General features: G+C 41.8%; 1 protein-coding gene across 2 annotated transcripts in view; it reads left to right on the top strand.

Annotated features, from left to right (window-relative positions):
* The window catches only part of uvssa (UV-stimulated scaffold protein A), a 104,004-nt gene that overhangs the window by 38,744 nt on the left and 45,833 nt on the right, over positions 1–19,427 (top strand). For both annotated transcript variants that reach the window (XM_080200372.1, XM_080200463.1), the window contains exons 9-10: positions 7,548–7,701; positions 18,368–18,550. In XM_080200372.1, the coding sequence (XP_080056498.1) occupies positions 7,548–7,701; positions 18,368–18,550 (337 nt within the window). The remainder of the gene's footprint in view (positions 1–7,547; positions 7,702–18,367; positions 18,551–19,427) is intronic.

The raw sequence follows: 19,427 nt of genomic DNA on the forward strand, positions 1-19,427 counted from the left end.
ATTGTACCTCATCCAATGGTGAACACCACATCCTAACACAGTACCAACCCAGCTGTTCAAATCCAGTTGTCATCTTACCAATCAGTTTTGTCATTCAGATTTTGTTTTGTGATTCACAGCACAGAGATACTTATTTGAACGATGATGTTGAAGTCTGTAGCATATTATGCATTTGCATTGCAGAGACATTGGTCTTTGTTTAAAGTTTATTTATTAGTGTCACAAATGGCTTACATTAATATTGCAATGAATTTGCTGTGAAAGTCTCCTAGTCGCCACGCTCCAGCGCCTGTTCAGGTACATTGAGGGAAAAGTTAGTGTGGCCAATGCACCCAATCAGCCCGACTTTCAGACTGTGGGAAGAAACCCATGCAGACACGGAGAGAACATGCAGACTCTACACAAACGGTGAGCCAAGCTGGGAATTGAACTCAGGTCCCTGGCGCTGTGAGGCAGCAGTGCTAACTGCTGTGCCATGGTGTCGCCAAAGGCAGCTGATGTGTTTCTGTAATGCTGTACCAAATTCCTATTGTTGTGAAGTCAGTTGATTCCAGCGGGTTGTTTATTTCATGGTGGCACGAGGTAGGAGTGTTATTCCACTGGGTTTACTACAAAATTCATGCCAGGCAGACATAAATACCAGTTCATGGCATTAATGTAGCAGTTTGAAAAAGATAATATATAGTCCTAACTAGGCTGAATCAATCCATCCTTTTAATCTTGATGCTAAATCCATTTTTGGCACGTTTCACGTAGGCTGTGAATGAGAGAGAGGAGTTTAGTTTATCTAAGATGTATGTAGTCTTAAAGTAATAAAGTGGAGGGGGGGTGGTCAGCTGCCTGTTAAATCAGCAACAGTTTTGTGATATTTTTGCTCAGGAATGTTAAATTTTAAGTATATCAGTCAATGGAATTTGTATTAGATTTACCTAAATGTGAACAATTATGATTACTAAATTAACATGCTGAATCCAGTGACATTATTTAAATTAATCCTCCCAATGGTAAGGGACATTATATACTTTCCCACATTCATGTAAATGTTTGTTTTATTCTTTCAGCTAGCTTTCTCAGAGAGAGCTTCTTGTGCCTTCTCTAAAATTGCATCTTATAATGTTTTTTACTGAAGTTTAGCTGTTTTTAAACCCAACGTGTTGGGATTAATTCCTTACAGTTTTCTTGATGGGATTCAGCAGGTTTTGGTTTCAAGGGCGTCAACTCTAGAAATTGAGTTTAAATCTTGGCTTAATTGCAGCGTGAAAAACTACTTTATTGTTTAAGTTTGAAGTTCAGTCAAAGCCTATTTTGTCTGCAATGTAGGAAGTGCAGCAACCAATTTTCACACAGCAAGACCTCATAAGCAGTGATGTTAATGACCAGTTAACTTTCATTGTGATATTTATTGAGAGACAAATATTAGCCAGCTCACTGGTGAGAGCCCTGTTCTTCAAATTCTTCTACCAGACGTTTCATATCAAAAGTTAATGGCTTATCTGAAAGAAGACACCTCAGATGGTGTGTCACTCCTTCTGTACCGCACTTCAGCATCAGTCTAGATTTTATGCCTAAATAAGGTTTCTGAAGTTTATTTATTAGTGTCACAAGTAGGCTTATATTACCACTGCAATGAAGTTGCTGTGAAAATCCCCTAGTCACCAGACTCTGGCGCCTGTTTGGGTGTCACTGAGGGAGAATCTAGCATGGCCAATGCATCTAATGCATATTTTGACTTTGGGGGGAAACTGAGCACCCGGAGGAAATCCATGCAGATACAGGGGAGAATGTGCAGACGCCACACAGACAGTGACCCAAGCCAGGAATTGGACCCGGGTCCATGGCACTGCAAAGCAGCAGAGTTAACCACTGTGCTACCATGCCCCCCATATATGTGGAATAGGATTTAAACTCATAGTCGTCTGATTCAGAGGTGAGAGGCCTGAGCTGTTTTGGATTTGTTGCCAATGGGTAGCACTGCAATGTACTCGATATACCTAGACTAGGGAGTAGAAAACTTAGGCAAGCTTCCCATTCCCCTTTGTTATAGAGCAGCCCATGATTGATGGGCTTTACGATGGCATCGAGTTCCACTGTGCTCCCTATACTTCAGTAGCTCACTACCATGGCTGCTTATGAAGAATAATCATTTGGATGTGATGCTAGATGAAGGCTGGTAGTTGTGGAGGTAAATTAGAGGCAAAGGTGATTTGAAATAGTTTGCCATGTGATTTTTATATTAGTTGATAGTCTTGCAAATAAATTGGCTGTGATGACATGGAATGATTCAACATTGGTTTATGCTGTCAGTCTTCACATGCTGAGTTTTTATCTCCACTGGATTGTAAAGCAAGTGCTCTGAATGCAGACATAGAAGAACTACCTGGGATGACTCATCTCATGATTTCTTTTCTGTTAGCCTACATTCAGAACTCTTTTTAGGATATTCTAATTACACTTTCTGTTGCTGTTGATTTCAAATTGTTTTTGTAAAAAAAAATCCACTAACCTAAATTAAACAATGAGGTTATGCAACACAATAGGAATTTAGATTTTTAAAAAAGAATTATTGGCTAATTTTAATTTAGCTACTTCAATGGCAATAATTTAAAGATAAATTATGGAAGTAATCTGGGAAGTTTCATTAGCGATAACAAAAGAAAATGTCCTGAAAGGTGAGATGAGCTTGTTCAGGTACATACCTAATACAGCCTTGGATTTTGACACTGTCTCTCTTTCTGTCAACCCTGATTATCAAGTAGGAATATATTAAAAATATCTGCATACACCTCCTGTCAACTTTATCCATTATAAATTCCTATGTTCATATTTGTAATAGAAACTGTCTAGATAAACTTGTCATACTGTAGATACATCCTCTCCCATTGGAAGTGCTGCAGCAAATTCATGTAGACATCTTCCATTTTAAATGAGATTGCAAGAATTTATATGTCTGCCCAGTTTTATTTTCCTTGGACAGGAAAATTGGGCAAGTGGTGTAATGGGTATCTGTTCTGATGCTGCTAATTTTAGGTCCCTGTTTAAGATAAAGTTCTGCCCTCGTGTGTAATGCCACAGGCAAGCAACTGTTTGTAATTTTTTGCCAGTACTAATAATCTGGTAGAACACAAATTAGGAAGATTGTAATACGTCCTTGTGTCAGGACGTGATAAGGCAGGGCGAGCCAATTAAAATCGTGCGAGAGCCGAGAAATCAGGTTTGCGCCAAATTTCTCGTTTCTTGCGATCTTACTGGCACCAGATACCTGATGCATCCAGCCTCCTGCCCATTTCCAATGAGAGGCTGAATAAATTACTTAGATCACATTTAAATCTATTTTACGTTGAACTTACCTTGCCTTTGGGGCCTCATCGGCTGAGGCCTTTCTGACAAGGATCACATATGGTCCCCACAAAGGGGGTCCAGTGATGACGGCCTCGCTGATAGAACCGGAAGCCATTGAGCCCAGCGCCCAGCCCCCCCCCCGGCAGTCAAGGGCAAGGGTGGGGGTTCTCCTTGGGCAGTGCCAGCCTGGCAATATGGCACTGCCACTGGGCAGTGCAAAGGGATAGGGCCAGGGAGGTGGGGGGGGGGGAATGTGGAGGGGGTAGGTGGGTGGAAGGAGAAGGTGGGGAAGGAGGGGGGGAGGTGAGGGAGAGCCAATGTGACTCTGCATTGTGATATGAGTGGGGGGGAGGAGGTGGGAGGGCCTGCTGTGACTCTGCGTTGCAATCTGTGGAGGGGAGGGAGGGGCCCTGCTGCGAATCTGCGTTGGGTCGGAGGGGGAGGGAGCAATGTTTTTGGGCAGTGTGGGGCTCGTGATTGGTGTGGGTTCCCGCGGTAGCTGGCCGGGGGAGGAGAAGTTGACTGGGTTGAGGCCAGATGGAATAGCAGAGGGCTGACAAGTCTCTTAGACCTGTCTCAGAGGCCTGCACGTGCATAATAGCACCCTGTGCTGCTACAGCAGGTTTGCCTGTGATTTAAGCCCTGCCCCCTTCTAACAGGCAAGAAATGGTTTAACCCATTTTTTTCATGCACTCAGTGCATAAAATTCTGCGTTTGAACTCGCCCCAAAAAATGGGTGAGAAGCTCTCTCTTTTTCCCGCCAGCCCTGGACTTTGGATTTTTTTGGTAAGATCACCCCAATAATGCCTAGTTGCCTACATTTGTGTACAATTCCTTTGTTCGTCAGTTTTTAAGGAGATATTTGCCTTTCATTTTAAACTTGCTGAGGATTTAATAACCTTTAATTTTACTTTAAATTAATTTAGTGAAGCCGCAAATTAGTTGCAGTCCCATGGCCGGAATTTTACCCCTCCACCCCTGGAGTCGGAGCGGTTGGGAAACGGACAATGGAAAGGTCCATTGACCTCTGGCAGGATTTTACGGTTTTGGGACGAGCAGGGCTGTAAAATCCTGCCCCATATGTAATATAAGTGTAATTGTAGCTGTAGTATCTACTCTGATATCCTTGGTAGGAACAATTTCTAATACTATCATTTCCCATGTCACATGAGTGACAAGTTTCAGAATATGCATGATGACCTGCTATTTAGAAATGGTGGATGAAATACTTTTTGAAAGCAAAATACTGTGGATGGTGGAAAAACTCAGCAGTTCTGGCAGCATCTATGGAGAAGGAAACTTAAATGTTTCAGGTCCAGTATGACTTCTTTGGAACACAATGTTTGTTGTAAAGTTTAACCAATGCATTCTGCAGTTAGTTAGCAATTAATATTTTTCAAAGTCGTGACACGGTGGCACAGTGGATAGCACTGATGCCTCATAGCGCCAGGGACCCAGATTCAGTTCTGGCCTTGGATCACTGCTTGTGTGGAGTTTGGATGTACTCCCTGTGTCTGCGTGGGTTTTGTCCAGGTGCTCAAGTTTCCTCCCACAGTTCAAAGATGTGTGGGTTAGGTTATTTAGCCACATTGACCATGTGCTTTATTGTTACTCCACAGTTGATTTTTAAGACATACTGATATTTGGTGTCAACAGAAGTTAATGGGCAATACTAGGAACATTGTTTTCCTTGAAATATATTCATGACTTAGATTTGGGTGTATGAAACTCTTTGTCAAAATTTCCACAGGACACAAAACTTGGAAATATCGTGAACTACAAGGTGGATGGTAATAGACCTCAAGATGCCGTAGAAAGGCTGGTACAATGGGTGGACATATGACAGATTAGATTTAATAGGTTTTGATAGGAAGTAGGAGAGGCAATGTAAAATAATGTTGGCGGGGGGGGTTGTGGAGATCTGAAACAGTCTCCTGTGGGTATACGTCCACAAATCTTTGAAGTTGCAGGGGTAAATTATTCTCTCTGTGTCTCTGTCTCTCTACCTCTCCTCACTCTTCCTTAGAGAAGCGAAGATTGAGAGGAGATTTGGTAAAAATATTCAAAATCATGAGGGATCTAAATGGGATAGAAATGGTTTGTTTTGGCAGAAGTGTCAAGCACCAGACCAGGTACTAAGGTGATTGGCAAATGAACTCATGTTGGCAAGAGGAAAAACGTTTTTCATGCAGTGAGTATTTCCGATCCGAAATGCACTGCCTTCGGGTGTGATGGTGGCAGATCCAAACGTGACTTTCAAAAAGGCATTGGATAAGCACTGGAACTGAGGGAGTTTACAGAACTGCCGGGAAAAGTTGGGAAGGTGGGACTAGCTAGATCACACATGCAAAGGGCAGGCACAGACATGGTAGGTGGGATTTTATGGCTTCGCTCTTCCGTAAAATCCCGCCTGAGATGAACGGATCTTTCCATTGTCCGCCCCGTTCCGATTCTTGTGGCGGGCGAGGCAGTATAATTCTGGCCGATGGGTCTCATGGCCTCCTTCTGCGCTGTAACCATTCTACGACACCGTGATTTCAATTAAAACAAGTTTGTAAAGTCATTTGATGACATTTGACCAACTACCTCCAAACGACAAATCTATGCACCCTTTCTGCTCAACAAGTAAACTATTCCAAATAGCTCCTTTGTTCGGGTTAAACGAAATTCAGAGAGCAAAGGGTTAAAAGTTTAAAAAGCATTAGAGTCTGTTGGAGCTTTCCATGGTTCAACTTCTATCAGCTGTTTCTATTATCTGTCTCAACAATTTACCAATTAAACTTCAGAGCAGATCCAATGTTGTTAAAGTAAGGGTAAAGCCTCACAGCTGAGGAAACCTTCCTTCTCTCTCTCTCTCTCTGCACCACTGAGGCCCTTTATCTTCTCCCTAATCCTAAGATTTCTGTCAGGACATAATCTCTTTCTCAAATTTACATTTTAATTACAAGTCCTGGTGAACTTGCTAAAATCAATAATGTCAGCATTCAGTGGCCTAGCTTTCAGCTACAAGCCCAGCCTTGCCATTTCCTGCTATTGATTAATCTTTTTAACTCTATCTTTGTTATTGCTTCAGGCAAATAGGTGACACTGAACAATTTAAAAAAGATTTTGGCGTTGTGTAGTTTTGTACGAAGGTCATAGTTAGAACAATGTGGTTCAGTGTATGAAAAATAAAAGGCAAAAACATTTTGCAACAACCCTCGGATACTTTATTCTACAAGATTTGTTTTATCTCGGCATGCAAGCATAATTTTGATTAATGATCCTTCGCTGCCTTGAAATTGTTTGATCCAAATTATTTTGGCTATAACCCAGCACTAAACTAATTAATATTACTCCTTGTCCCTCCCTCTAAAATCTTTCCCTCATCAAATTGTTGGGTACAGCCCCAGAGATGATTGAGATCCTCTGATGTCTTGTCCAGATGCTAGTTCATGTATTAGCCTGGTCAGAGAGCGTCTTATGATTTAATTGTTTACTTGACCTTGAGGTCCAGCACAGCTGAGCCTGGTTCTTCTCTCCCAGCATGTGCGCACCTTTCATTTCCAGCAAGGGTCACCTGATAGTGATAAAGTGGAAACCCTAGCTTTTTCCCCCAACCACTTTCATGGTTTTTGGCATAAGGCCAACTGTAGCACCTCACCATTACTCACTTGCCGTAGATATGGGATTTCAGAAGGCTACCTTTTTGATCTTCAAGGCTTACTGCCAAAATCTCCGGTCCAGTTAAATGTGAGGTGAGAGGAAAGAATGCTTGATACGCAATGTTCCATTAGCTGTCGTTTAGATAACACACTTAAACACATTGGTCCTGATTTTACTGGCATGGCTGCCCGAGGCTCGTAAGATGATGTCTGAGACTGATGGGGAATGCTATTCTGCAAGCCTCGCCTGCCCCGATTTTGGGACGGCCTTGTCGGTAAAGTCAGGGCCATTGTGTTTACAACTTGGCTGGAATTTTAGCGCCTTGCCTGCCCTGGAACCAGGGTGGGCGAGGCTCACAGAACGGAATTCTCCATTGACCTCGGGCGGGATTTTACGAGCCTCGGGAGGGTTTTGTTCAATCGTGATAAAGATGATTGAATAAAGCGGTGATGATTGTTCCAAAGTTTTGCATTGTAGATTTTATTTTGTGTTTTTTTTATATATAAATTGTACACAAAATATTCAGACGGTACTGTCAGCTTATATTGTGTGTGTAAATCCAGGACTGGAGCCACTGGCAACAAAGGCCAAGGAAACAGTGAAGAAATTACCAGCATCTCCTCGACCCCCATCACCTCGACGAAACGATGAGGAACTTGACCCAACATGTGCAGCCGCAACTTTAAAGATCTTGAAGAGAAAGCTGGAGAACTACAGGTAAGGTGCTTGTTATTCTGTCTTTTGTGACCCTGTTCTTACAGGTAAAGGCACCAGACCCTACTTCAAGAACAAGGATAATGTGCATTTATGTTGCATTATACGCAGTATTTAAAAAATAAATGTCCTTCAGCGTTTCTCAGAATGATAATTGGGCAAACGCCTCCATCAGACACTCCTGATTTCATATTGCCCTGCCAGCATAGCTTAAAAAAAAGGAAAGCAGTGCTTTGAGATGTTGGGTCTCTGCTTTAGTGAAGCTCTGTTGGGGCTACAGTGCCAATGCTTTCATATTATAAGTAAGTTTTTATTTTTCACCTGCAGTTGACATCAGTTATCCAGGGATTGACCTTGTATCCTTTACCCTTAACAATGCACCATTAATCACCTATTAATAACGATTAAGTCTACAGAAGATGCAGAGTTTCTCATGTCACGCTGTTTGCTTCCGTGTCTCCAGATGTGCCATACTATAGTTTTATATTATGTTGATCTATGAATTCACCTGGATGAAACACTTGAAACTGTTATGCAGATTAACAGAGAAATGATTTTCTTTAACAGCGAATGAACATTAGACTCCTGTTCATGCTGTATAACACTTACACATCCCTCACTTTGCACTGAAGGAATTACTTTGAAATGTATTTCCTACTATTAGGTAGGTGAACTTAAAGCTATTTTGTTCTAGACTCCCCACACAGGGGAAACAGCCTCTTAGTATCTACACTGTTAGTCTCTTCATAATCTTTAATGTTTTAGTATAATCGCCACTGATTCTTCTAACTCCAGAGAATATAAACTCAATTTACTCAGCTGCTATTCAGCCTTCTTATCCCAGGGACCCATGGACCAAACTAGTGAATGTTTGCTGTACTGTCTGCAATTCAAGTATATCCTTCCTTAAATACGAGACCAGAATTACGTAGAGTACCCCAGGTATGGTCTCATCAAAGCCCTGTACAGTTGTAGTAAGACTTCTTCATTGATGTACACCAGTCCCTTTGTAATAATGACCAACGTGCCATTTGCTTTCCCAATTGTTTGCTATATCTGCATGTTAACATTTTGTGTTCTTACATAAGAACATAAGAACATAAGAAATAGGAGCAGGAGTAGGCCATCTAGCCCTTCGAGCCTGCCCCGCCATTCAGTAAGATCATGGCTGATCTGTTGTGGCTCAGTTCCACTTTCCCGCCCTCTCCCCATAACCCTTAATCCCCTCTCTTATCAAGAACCCATCAACCCGCTTCTTAAAAATATTTAGTGAGGCAGCCTCCACCACTTCAACGGGCAGAGAATTCCAGAGATTCACCACCCTTTGAGTGAAGAAGTTCCTCCTCAACTCCGTTCTAAACCGCCTCCCCTTTTTTGGGTGAGTACACTCCAATTGCTCTGAACATCAACATTTACAAATTTTGCACCTTTTCAAAATATTCTGCTTTTCTATTCTTATGACCAAAGTGAATAATTTCTTAATTCCCACATTATACTCCAACTGCCACCTTGTTGTCCACTTATGTAACCTGTTTCTGTTTGCTGTTCCTCCGTGTCCTCCTCACAGCTTGCATTCCCACATATCTTTATATCAACAAACTTAAATACATTACTCTCCATTTCTTCTAAGCCATTAGGGATCATAAATATCTGACAATCCATCAGGTACGCCATTGATCAAAGCTAGCCAGTTTAAAAATGTCCCATTTGGCCCTACTGTCTGTTTCCTGTCCATTGACCAGTCCTCCATCCTTATTAGCATGTTTCCTCCAACCCCATGAGTCCTTATCTTGTGTATTACACTTTTGTGTGGCACTTTATTTAATCGTTTTTTTTGGGAAATCTATGAATGCCGCATCTACTAGTCTCTTTGTGATATCCTTAGATTATAAAAGGAATAAAATGAATAATAGTTTAGGCTTTCTATACATGATTAATTTTAAATATTCCAGCTTGTAGTGCATGTGTGTGAATGGAGGGTATGCAGAAGGTCAGGCTTTGAACTGATGACCCCATGAGTAAACAACTTAACGGCACTTGTATTGATATAGTGTGTTATTAAGTTCATTCGTAGTAAATGCTATCCTCCGCTGCACTTTGCAGAAGTTGCCTTTTGTTTTTGAGAACAATTTGCCCGAAATCAGTGTAACCAACTCAAAATTGGAGAATTTTACGTTCAAATCCCATTCAGTGCAAGTAGCGCGTCTGCAGTCTACTGCTCAAGTTGATAAAACATGGAGCTAGACACACGCCCACAAAATTGGCCTAGATCCCCAGGATGATTTAAACACCATTAGGAGCTGCCACAATTTGTACGTCTTTGAAGGGGTCCTAAAATTAAGCCAGCGCTTTTGGGTACAAGGACTCTGAATAGGCATGCATGAAAAACTTTTAAATGTAATTTGGTTTTTGTTCATTGTACTATTGTACCCCAAAATAACTAGTAAAATGTCCTGCACATTTTTTAAAAAATTATTTGTGATAATTTAAAATCAGTTCACAGTGTTTAATTTGTATTAAATTTACAAATTAAATTTACAATTTTAGTTGTATTAATGAAACAACACCAAATTAACACTTTTATAAATCTATGAAGAATTTTGTTTTAACTTACATTTTCAAAACACTAACCAATTGTTCTTGGAAGATTTGCTTTTGGTGATATGCAGGTAAGTTTGAGCAGACCTTTGAGAGAAAGAAATGTATCTCAAAACAGCGCTCATTTTGGACAATTTACAGTCAGATTACTGATTGCATCCAAAGCAGGAACTTTGTTCCTTTACGTTTGTTTCCGAGGTGGCAGAAGAAGGTCAGATGATAGATTGCTGCAGATGATTTGACCCAAATCCTGAAATCCCCAAGAACAAAGAATATTTTATACATTAAATTGTTAATACATAAAGGGCAGGATTTAAATGCCTTTAAAAATAATCGCAAATCAGGGCCATTTACTCAACCATACGATTTTATGGGAGGCGGCCTCCTAATTGGCAGCCTCTGAGCCTGTAGTTCAACTAAGGCTGACAAGGGAGTCTTAGAGGCCTGCAGCCTTGCCAGGACAGCAACTGAACTGGCAATGGTGGACACTGCTGCTGTAAGAGGGAACTGCAAGGGCGTCTCAGCACTTCAAAGCGCACCTCAGGATGTTCAACAATTTTAAAAACAAACTATGTCCACAGGTGCCAGGCCACCCTGTGGATAGTAAGTCCCTCTTACATATGGCCTGTGACAGCAGCTGAGGTGACTGATCCCTGTGATTCTGTAATGGCGTTGGCTGGGTGAAGCTAAAGAGCCCCCGCACCTGCTGGGCTTTGGCTATATCAGGGCTGTGGGGTGCCCATCTTCCATTGGAAGATTCATACAATGTCCCTAATCTGCCCACAAGTGGGGCCCTTAAAATGTGTAGATTGGCGATGAGCCACTGCTGGACGAATAACCATTGCCAGTTTCATTCCACCTGCAGCAAGCTCTGTGTGGCATGCTGACTTGATGTCCTACTTTCCTCCCTTGGTAAATTTCCACCCACGGTGCCCCACCACAAAATAGTGGTGGATGCGAAATTCATAGCTTGTGAAAAGGAACCACTTGAAAAGTAATTTTACAAGGGACATGGAGGAAGAGCAGGGGGTAGATGCCAAAGAAACCCCAGCATATAATGTAAGATATGAAAATTGCGCTTGGATCTGCAGGAAGACTTAAAGCTGGAGTGCAGTGACTTCTTGCAAACTGTGTCCAGCATACCTTCTAATTCTATCTTTTACTTTCGTTCTATGCTTTTAAAACTCTACTGTAACTCTTATAAACTCTCTAACAATTTCTATACCCTAGCAATAACTGGCACATTACATTCTGCACCCTCTTCTTTCCTTCTCTGTAAACGGTATGTTTTGTCTGTATAGCGTGCTAGAACCTATACTTTTCACTGTATACTACTAATACACATGACAATAATAAAGTTAAAGCTTCAGAGTATCATATTTGAATGTTCTAAGTTTCACTGTATGACTCTATCAGCACGGTGGCACAGTGGTTAGCATTGCTGCCTCACAACGCCAGGAATCCGGGTTTGATTCCTGTTTTGGGTCATTGTCTGTGTGGAGTTCACACATTCTCCCCGTGTCTGCATAGGTTTCCTCCAAGTGGTCCGATTTCTTCCCACAGTCCAAAAACGTGTGGGTTAGGTTGGTTGGCCATGCTAAATTGACCCTAATCTCGGGGGAATTAGCAGGGTAAATATGAGGGGTTACGGGGATAGGGTGGGATTGTCGTCAGTGCAAGCTCAATGGATCGAATGGCCTCCTCCTGTACTTGTAGGGGTTCTATGATTCTGGTGCTGACTGATCCATTGGCTTTTTCCAGCATATTCTGCTTTTTATTTCCGACATCTGCTTTTTGCATTTTTGTTTAAAGCAGTTATATAATTGGAACCAGTGCAGCTAGGGCCAATTAAAAAAAATCTCACTATGAATGGCATATATTTTGTAGTAACTGAGAACAACTGTTGGATGCTCTTATTGGAAAATGCCATCTCCAGAATAATTGTAAAGAATTCCAGTAAATTAAAAGGGGTAAAATATGCTTCTCCCCTTTGACCAGAAATTACCTAAGGGTAGAATTGAAATAGATCGGGAGTGGCAGAATGTAACCCCTGCATAGAAGATCTTAGAGACTTGGATTCACTAGCAGCGGGGCTGCTGATTGTAGCTTGTCACAAAGGTACTTTCTGTTGAACAAGACAGAGACAATGCAAATTGAATCTTTGTTAATGAAGCTGAGGAGCTTTTGAAATTCATGATGTAGTGGCACACTGCAGAAAGCACTGCTGAAATAGATCTTGATCAAGTAATTGTACTGTGGTTTCAGTGACTGAGTTCTTTGAATCGATCCAGTAGAAACAATTTGGCCTTTATGAATTAGTTGAAGGGTTTCAGGTCACTTGGCAGGAACAGATGAAGGAAATGTACCCCAACCAGTTGAGTAATCTATCTGGGAATGTCTGAAACTGACTACTCATGATGGCCTTGCTAGTAAGACTTGACCTCCTACCAGATGGATGAGGGAGAACAACTAGACAGTTTCTTCATAGTTTCACCAGATTAGTGGAGAGTGGCAAATAATCTTTTCTTAGACAAATGATTGAAGTAAGGTTTGTATGATTGGCTATCTTTTGAGAGAATCTAATCAAGCCATATAGCTTCATTAGTTAGGTGGCAATGACACTGATAGCGATTATGGTCATAATGACTGCAGCTAGATGATACATCATAATGGCTGCAGAGGAACATGAGAAACACAAGTTCAGTTACCAGTGGTGCATTCTTTCTTGTAATAAATGAAAATCTACACAAGAGGGCAGACAATATCTACTAGTTTCAGTTGTATAGTTTTGCAGTATTTCTCAGTCTTACCAAGTTTTATAGAAAAGGGTGGGTACTGAGAAAAGGGAACATGCGGGCCAGTGCTTCCAGTGTGCTCCCTCAGGAAGGGCAGCTGCTGAACCTTAAAAATCAGTAGATAAGCTATGCCATGAGTATCGAGGAAACACAATCATACACAGACCTCAGTTGTCAGACACATTTGTCAATTTTATTCCAGCCCTGATAATTCATCCCACCCGGGATCAAGGTCGCAGCTAAAACAGAGAACAATGGGAACAGGAATAGGCCATTCGGCCTTTTGAGCCTGCTCTGTCATTCATTATGATCATGGCTGATCATCCAACGTGGTTACCAGTTCCAGCTTTCCCTCCATACACTTTGATCCCTTTAACCCCTAGAGTTATATCTAACTTCTTGATAATAAACAATGTTTTGACTTCAATTGCTTTTTGTGGTAGAGAATTCCACAGGCTCACCACTCTCTGGGTGAAGAAATTTCTCCTCACCTCAGTCCTAAATGGTTCATTCCATAACATCAGACGTGAACCCTGGTTCTGGATTTCCCCCACCATTGGGAGCATTCTTCCTGCATCTAACCTGTCTAGTCCTGTTAGAATTTTCTACGTTTCTCTGAGTTGCTCCCCTTTGTTTTTATAACTCCAGAGAATATAATCCTAACCTACTCAATCTCTCTTCATACGCTAATCTTGCCATCCCAAGAATCAGCCTTCTCAGCCTTTACTGCACTCCCTCTATAGCAGGAACATCATTTTTCATAAAAGGAGAACAAAACTGCGCACATTATTCCAGGTGTGGTCTCACCAAGGTTCTTATGATCTGGATGAGGGAACTGAGTGTATGGTGTCGAAATTTGCTGATGACACCAAGATTGGTGGAACGGCAAATTGCGCGGAGGGTGTGGAGAGTCTGCAGAAGGATCTAGATAGGCTGGGCGAATGGGCCAGGAACTGGCAAATGAAATTTAATGTTGGCAAGTGCGAGGTGGTCCACTTTGGTAGGAATAATGGTAGGAAGGACTATTACTTACGTGGCGAAAAACTGCAGCAGGTGACGGCGCAGAGGGACCTCGGGGTCCTTGTGCATGAGTCACAAAAACCCAGCTTGCAGGTGCAGCAGGTTGTCAGGAAGGCTAATGGGATCCTGGCCTTCATAGCGAGGGGGATTGAATATAAAAGTAGGGAGGTCTTGCTGCGGCTGTATAGGGCATTGGTGAGGCCGCAGCTGGAGTACTGTGTGCAGTTTTGGCCGCCGCACTTACGCAAGGATATTTTGGCCTTGGAGAGAGTGCAGAGGAGGTTTACTAGGCTGATACCGGAGTTGAGGGGGTTGAACTATGAGGAGAAGCTGAATAAACTAGGCTTGTACTCGTTAGAGTTTAGAAGAATGAGGGGAGATCTCATTGAGACATATAAGATGATGAATGGGATGGATAGGATAGAGGTGGAGAGACTCTTCCCGCTCAGAAAGGACAGTAGGACTAGGGGACACAGCCTCAAGATAAAGGGGGGGCGGTTTAGAATGGAGTTGAGAAGGAACTTCTTCACTCACAGGGTGGTGAATCTCTGGAATTCTCTGCCCATTGAAGCGGTGGAGGCTGCCTCGCTAAATATTTTTAAGACGCGGGTTGATGGGTTTTTGATAAGCGAGGGGATTAAGGGTTATGGGAAGAGTGCGAGAATGTGGAACTGAGCCACGACAGATCAGCCAGGACTCTTTGCACATTCCCCTCTTTTAATTTATAGCCATTCAAATAATAAACTACCTGTTTTTGCTACCAGCGTGGATAACTTTGCATTTATTCAGATTATACCGCATCTGCCATGCAGATGCCCACTCATTCAGCCTGTCCAAATCACACTGAAGCATCCCTGCATCCTCCTCCCAGCTCACCCTCTCACCCAGCTTTGTATTGTTGGAGATGTTACATTTAGTTCCCTCATCTAAATCATGAATGTATATTATGAATAGCCTGGGTCTTCGCAAGGATCCCAGTTGTGCCGCACTAGCCACTGCCTACCAGTTGGAAAAAGACATGTTTATTCCTGTCTGCCAAACCATTTTCTATTCATAAAACGTAAAGGCTGCCTGGCTATCAGTCTGTCTGTCAATTGTAAAAGGCATGGATCATGTAAAATTGCATTAATATTGGCTTCTTGATTGTCAGTGGACACGTTACTGACATGCGTCCCTGCCCGCTGGAAGAATACTACACGAGGGCATGATGACATTGGAATACATGCCCAATGTCTTCCCATGTGATTTTACATGCTGATAGGTCAGGCGTGCATCCACCCAAGCAACATAAAATTCTGGCCATGGTCTTTGGCAGCTACTGCACTGGGGATTAGCCGAACCTAAGAATTGGGATGGCTGGGAATTCATTCGTAATGATAACATTGCAAACCAGCTAGGGATTCTTCTTCGTGTTGCCCAATTTGAGGGAATAACCAGACTGATAGTTCCCCAAAGATTGGAGTCAGCAGATGTGTGCAGTGGTTGGGAAGACCAATGGACTGCTTGTTGGGAGAGGAGGGGTGATGGTGGATCATTCCTCGCCTCCTGGTTCACAAATAGGACTGGGAGAGTTGAAGTTTTAAAATTTATCTGGGCCCTTCTAACCCGTTGTCTCCTCCCACCGGGGTTCTGCTGGCAGGCAGCAAGTAGTGCAAGACTCCCTTGCATTGAAGTGAAATTGCAGGGCAGCGCTGATAATTTAACAATAACCATGCTAATAAAATTCTGGAGGAAATGTTGTGGTGAGCTATCACTCATTGTTACATTTTGGAATTGAAGAATAGAGAAATGGGACATTTTTGAGTTTGTTCTCAGTTAACTGATCTCAGCTGTGATGGTGAAAGGGCTGTTACAATTCATCTTGTCCCATTTGGCTGAGAGAGGAAGAGGAAAACAGCACGGGTTCAGACTCTTAATCGTTTTTCAGTGACCCTTGCTGAAAAACATGTGTCTGGACATAAAGGGAACACATGATTGAGCTTGGAGTGAATGCCCCTGTGGTTGAATAGCTTACTAACTCTCCTTGGTTGGGGACCCACATGCAGAATGCCAACTGTAGAAAACTGTTGCACCATGGAATTGTATTCCAGTTAGAGTCAGAGCCTTCTGTTGAAGGGAGAATAAAGATTTGCTATAAAACCTGTTGGTAACCTTTCCTTCTCTATAAATGGTATGTTTTGTCTGTATAGCGTGCTCACGCAAGCATTTCTAGAACAATTTAAGCGTACAACAAAGATTCAAATTATATGTAAATAAGAAAGGCAAATATATCCTGGGATTTATAGATTAGAGCAATGAATATAACAAAAAAAAGCAACACTAATTTTCTATAACATTTTCATTAGGATGCAACTGGCATATTGTGTGGACTTTTAAGCACCAATTATAGGACAGAATATGGGATAATTGGAAAAGTCAGATGAATTGAAATGGCACCAGAATTAAAAGACCAAAGAAAAGTACAGCACAGGAACAGGTCCTTCGGCCCTCCAAGCCTGCGCCAATCATGATGCCTGCCTAAACTAAAACCATATGCGCATAAAAGTACATTTTTTATTTGCCTAATCTCCATCAAGAATTGAACTCGCAAACCTTGATTTACAAAACACGTGCTCTAATCGTTGAGCTATGTAGTCATGCCGAGCTTGTAGTTATGAAGAAAGCGCTTTAGAAAATTGGAGCCCCCACCCCCCAACCCCTCCACTAGAACAGAGAAGGTTACAATAGCATCTGTTTTTTTCCCAAAATTGGCAACTGCTTTGCGAGGATAAACAGCCGAGCATTGGTGGAAATTCACTAGGAGCTGCTCCAGAAATATGCTGGAAAGCCCATTGATGTGTGTAGATGGGGTCTCCACTGCACTTCAACAGCTTTTGCTCAGAGTTCCAAGCCACTGGGTCTACTGGTTAATGAAATGGTAAGCAAATATTCAGAAAATTGAAGGGGGAAATTAAAAGCATTCTTTCAACTTGAAGGTTTTTGGAAATTGAATATTTTACCACCAGCGTCTTTTCGGCCAGATGTAATAACCTGATTTGAAAGGGGATTGGGCGAGTAAATGAAAAGGAAGAATAGAAAAGCATACAGTGGAAGGAGGGAAATCAAAACGAGTAGCTACTTCCAGTTGAAGATATAACACTGACACAGACTTCCTCTGCTGTTAACTTCAATGATGCCTGATTTAAACGAGGTAACTAAAAATAATATTACAGGTTCTGCAGTTTTAAAATCAAGCAGAGTACACAAATAGATATGAAAATGTGTGATCTATCCATACCTGTTGACCTGTAGTATCTAATTGCATCTAAATATTTATGAATTACTTTGTACTATTAGTCTTCGGAGGATCAAAGGAACACTTGTGCAGCTCATTTAGTTTAGAATTTTCAATTTCCTTTTCTATTTACTAAGTGTCAGTTTAGTTCAGCCAGTAGCTTTCTCAGCTCTGAATGACAAGTTCTGGGTCTAAGCCCCGTGGCTAAATATAAGCTCTGCAGTGCTGAGGCAGTGCGACATTGTTGGGGGTGCCATCTTAGTGAGCAAGGCACTAAACTAAGGTCCCACCTGTATATTCAGATGGGTGTGGATGTCTCTTAATGCTATTCAAAGAGCAAGGACTCCTGGTTTCTTGACAAACATTCTGTTTAGTATACTTTAAAAAAGATAGATTAAGTGGTTATTTATTTTGTTTTGCTCTTTGTGGGACTTGTTGTCCACAATTTACTGTACGTATTTGCTTACACTTCAAAGTAATTTGTTGGTTATGATGATATTTTGAGGTGTTTGGAGAGCATGACATGCTTATCTACGTTTAAAAATGGCTTATTGTTTGCTATAGGTTCGCAGTTCTCAAAATGTAATGTCCAAATATATATCTGGCTTTCTTTCTTTTAAAAATACCTTATATAATATTTTAAATGTGAGTTGTTTAAGTAAAATTCTGAAGAAGAGATGGAAAGAGAATGGTGGCCAGTAAAATTTGCCATTGTATCTTTTCAGTTGTTGCTTTCCCAAGCTGTGTCCACTTTTATTTTCCCCTGGGTGACCTCCAGAATTATCTATAATCCCTGGAGTAAGTTGCCTGCTGGAAACTTCATCAAATTCACTGGCAAGTTGTAATGAGTATAATGGCAGTGTTAGTCAAAGTGGGTCTGCATTAATGTGAATGTTAGTGCAAAGGTTAATGAAACTAGAACAGTGATTGTGCAGCACATTATCTTCGATTGATTTTTTTTTAATATATGTTCTCCCAACAGCCTGCCTGGAACCTCAGACGGGGCAGACATGCAGGCCTCTACATCAGCAAGACCTGAATTATCCAATGAACATGACAAGAAAAGGAAAAGGGAAGAAGAGTTAGTAAAAGCTCCTGTGATGCCTTTTGGGATCGACCTTTACTACTGGGGAAAAGAGCAGTTAACAACTGGCAGAATACTCAAGTAATTTATCTTCTGATTAATTTTTACTGTAACAGCACTGACTAAATTGTGGATGCAGGATTATTACACAGGTGGGTGGGGTGGGGCTCCATGTCGTGCCGCAGTGTTCAACCTAGCATTGCTTATGATGTGAGAATCACAAATATCATAGAACATAGAACACTACAGCACAAACAGGCCCTTCGGCCCACAAGTTGCTTCGATCATATCCATACCTAACAGGCCTATCTATAACTCTCAATCCCATTAAGTCCCATGTACTCATCCAGAAGTCTCTTAAAAGACCCCAGTGAGTTTGCCTCTACCACCACCGACGGCAGCCGATTCCACTCACTCACTACCCTCTGAATGAAAAACTTACCCCTGACATCTTGTCCGTAATATCAGAATTGTCTTTGAAATGAAGAAATCATTTGGATAATAGCTGTTTTAAAATTCGGCACGATGAGTATCTAGAATGCTTCTCATCATATCCAACCAATGCGGAATCACCAAAGTCACCAGAGTAAGCTGCCAATGCAAATTAAGTCAACAGGAAACCGTGCTTAATTTGTACAGGGCTGCAGTTGGGTCACACCTTGAACAGACATCTCAAAGAGAAAGTGTCACCACCTAAAGGAGATGAACAGCAGACGCATGGGAACAACACCCTTCTGCCCCGCCCCCATCAAGTCTCAGGGATACTGATTTGGAACTAAATGGTCATTCCATTAAGTTCCATTCATCATTCCATTCCCAAATCCTGGAACTCCCTTCCTAACAACACTGTGGGATGTGGGTGCACCTATATGACACCGACTGTAGCAGTTCAAGAAAATGGTTCACTGCCACCTTCACCACCTCAAAGGAAATTGGGGATGTGTAATAAATGCTGATC

Source organism: Carcharhinus amblyrhynchos, chromosome 1 (assembly GCF_965287045.1).
Source record: "Carcharhinus amblyrhynchos chromosome 1, sCarAmb.v2.hapA, whole genome shotgun sequence".
Taxonomy (NCBI): domain Eukaryota; kingdom Metazoa; phylum Chordata; class Chondrichthyes; order Carcharhiniformes; family Carcharhinidae; genus Carcharhinus; species Carcharhinus amblyrhynchos.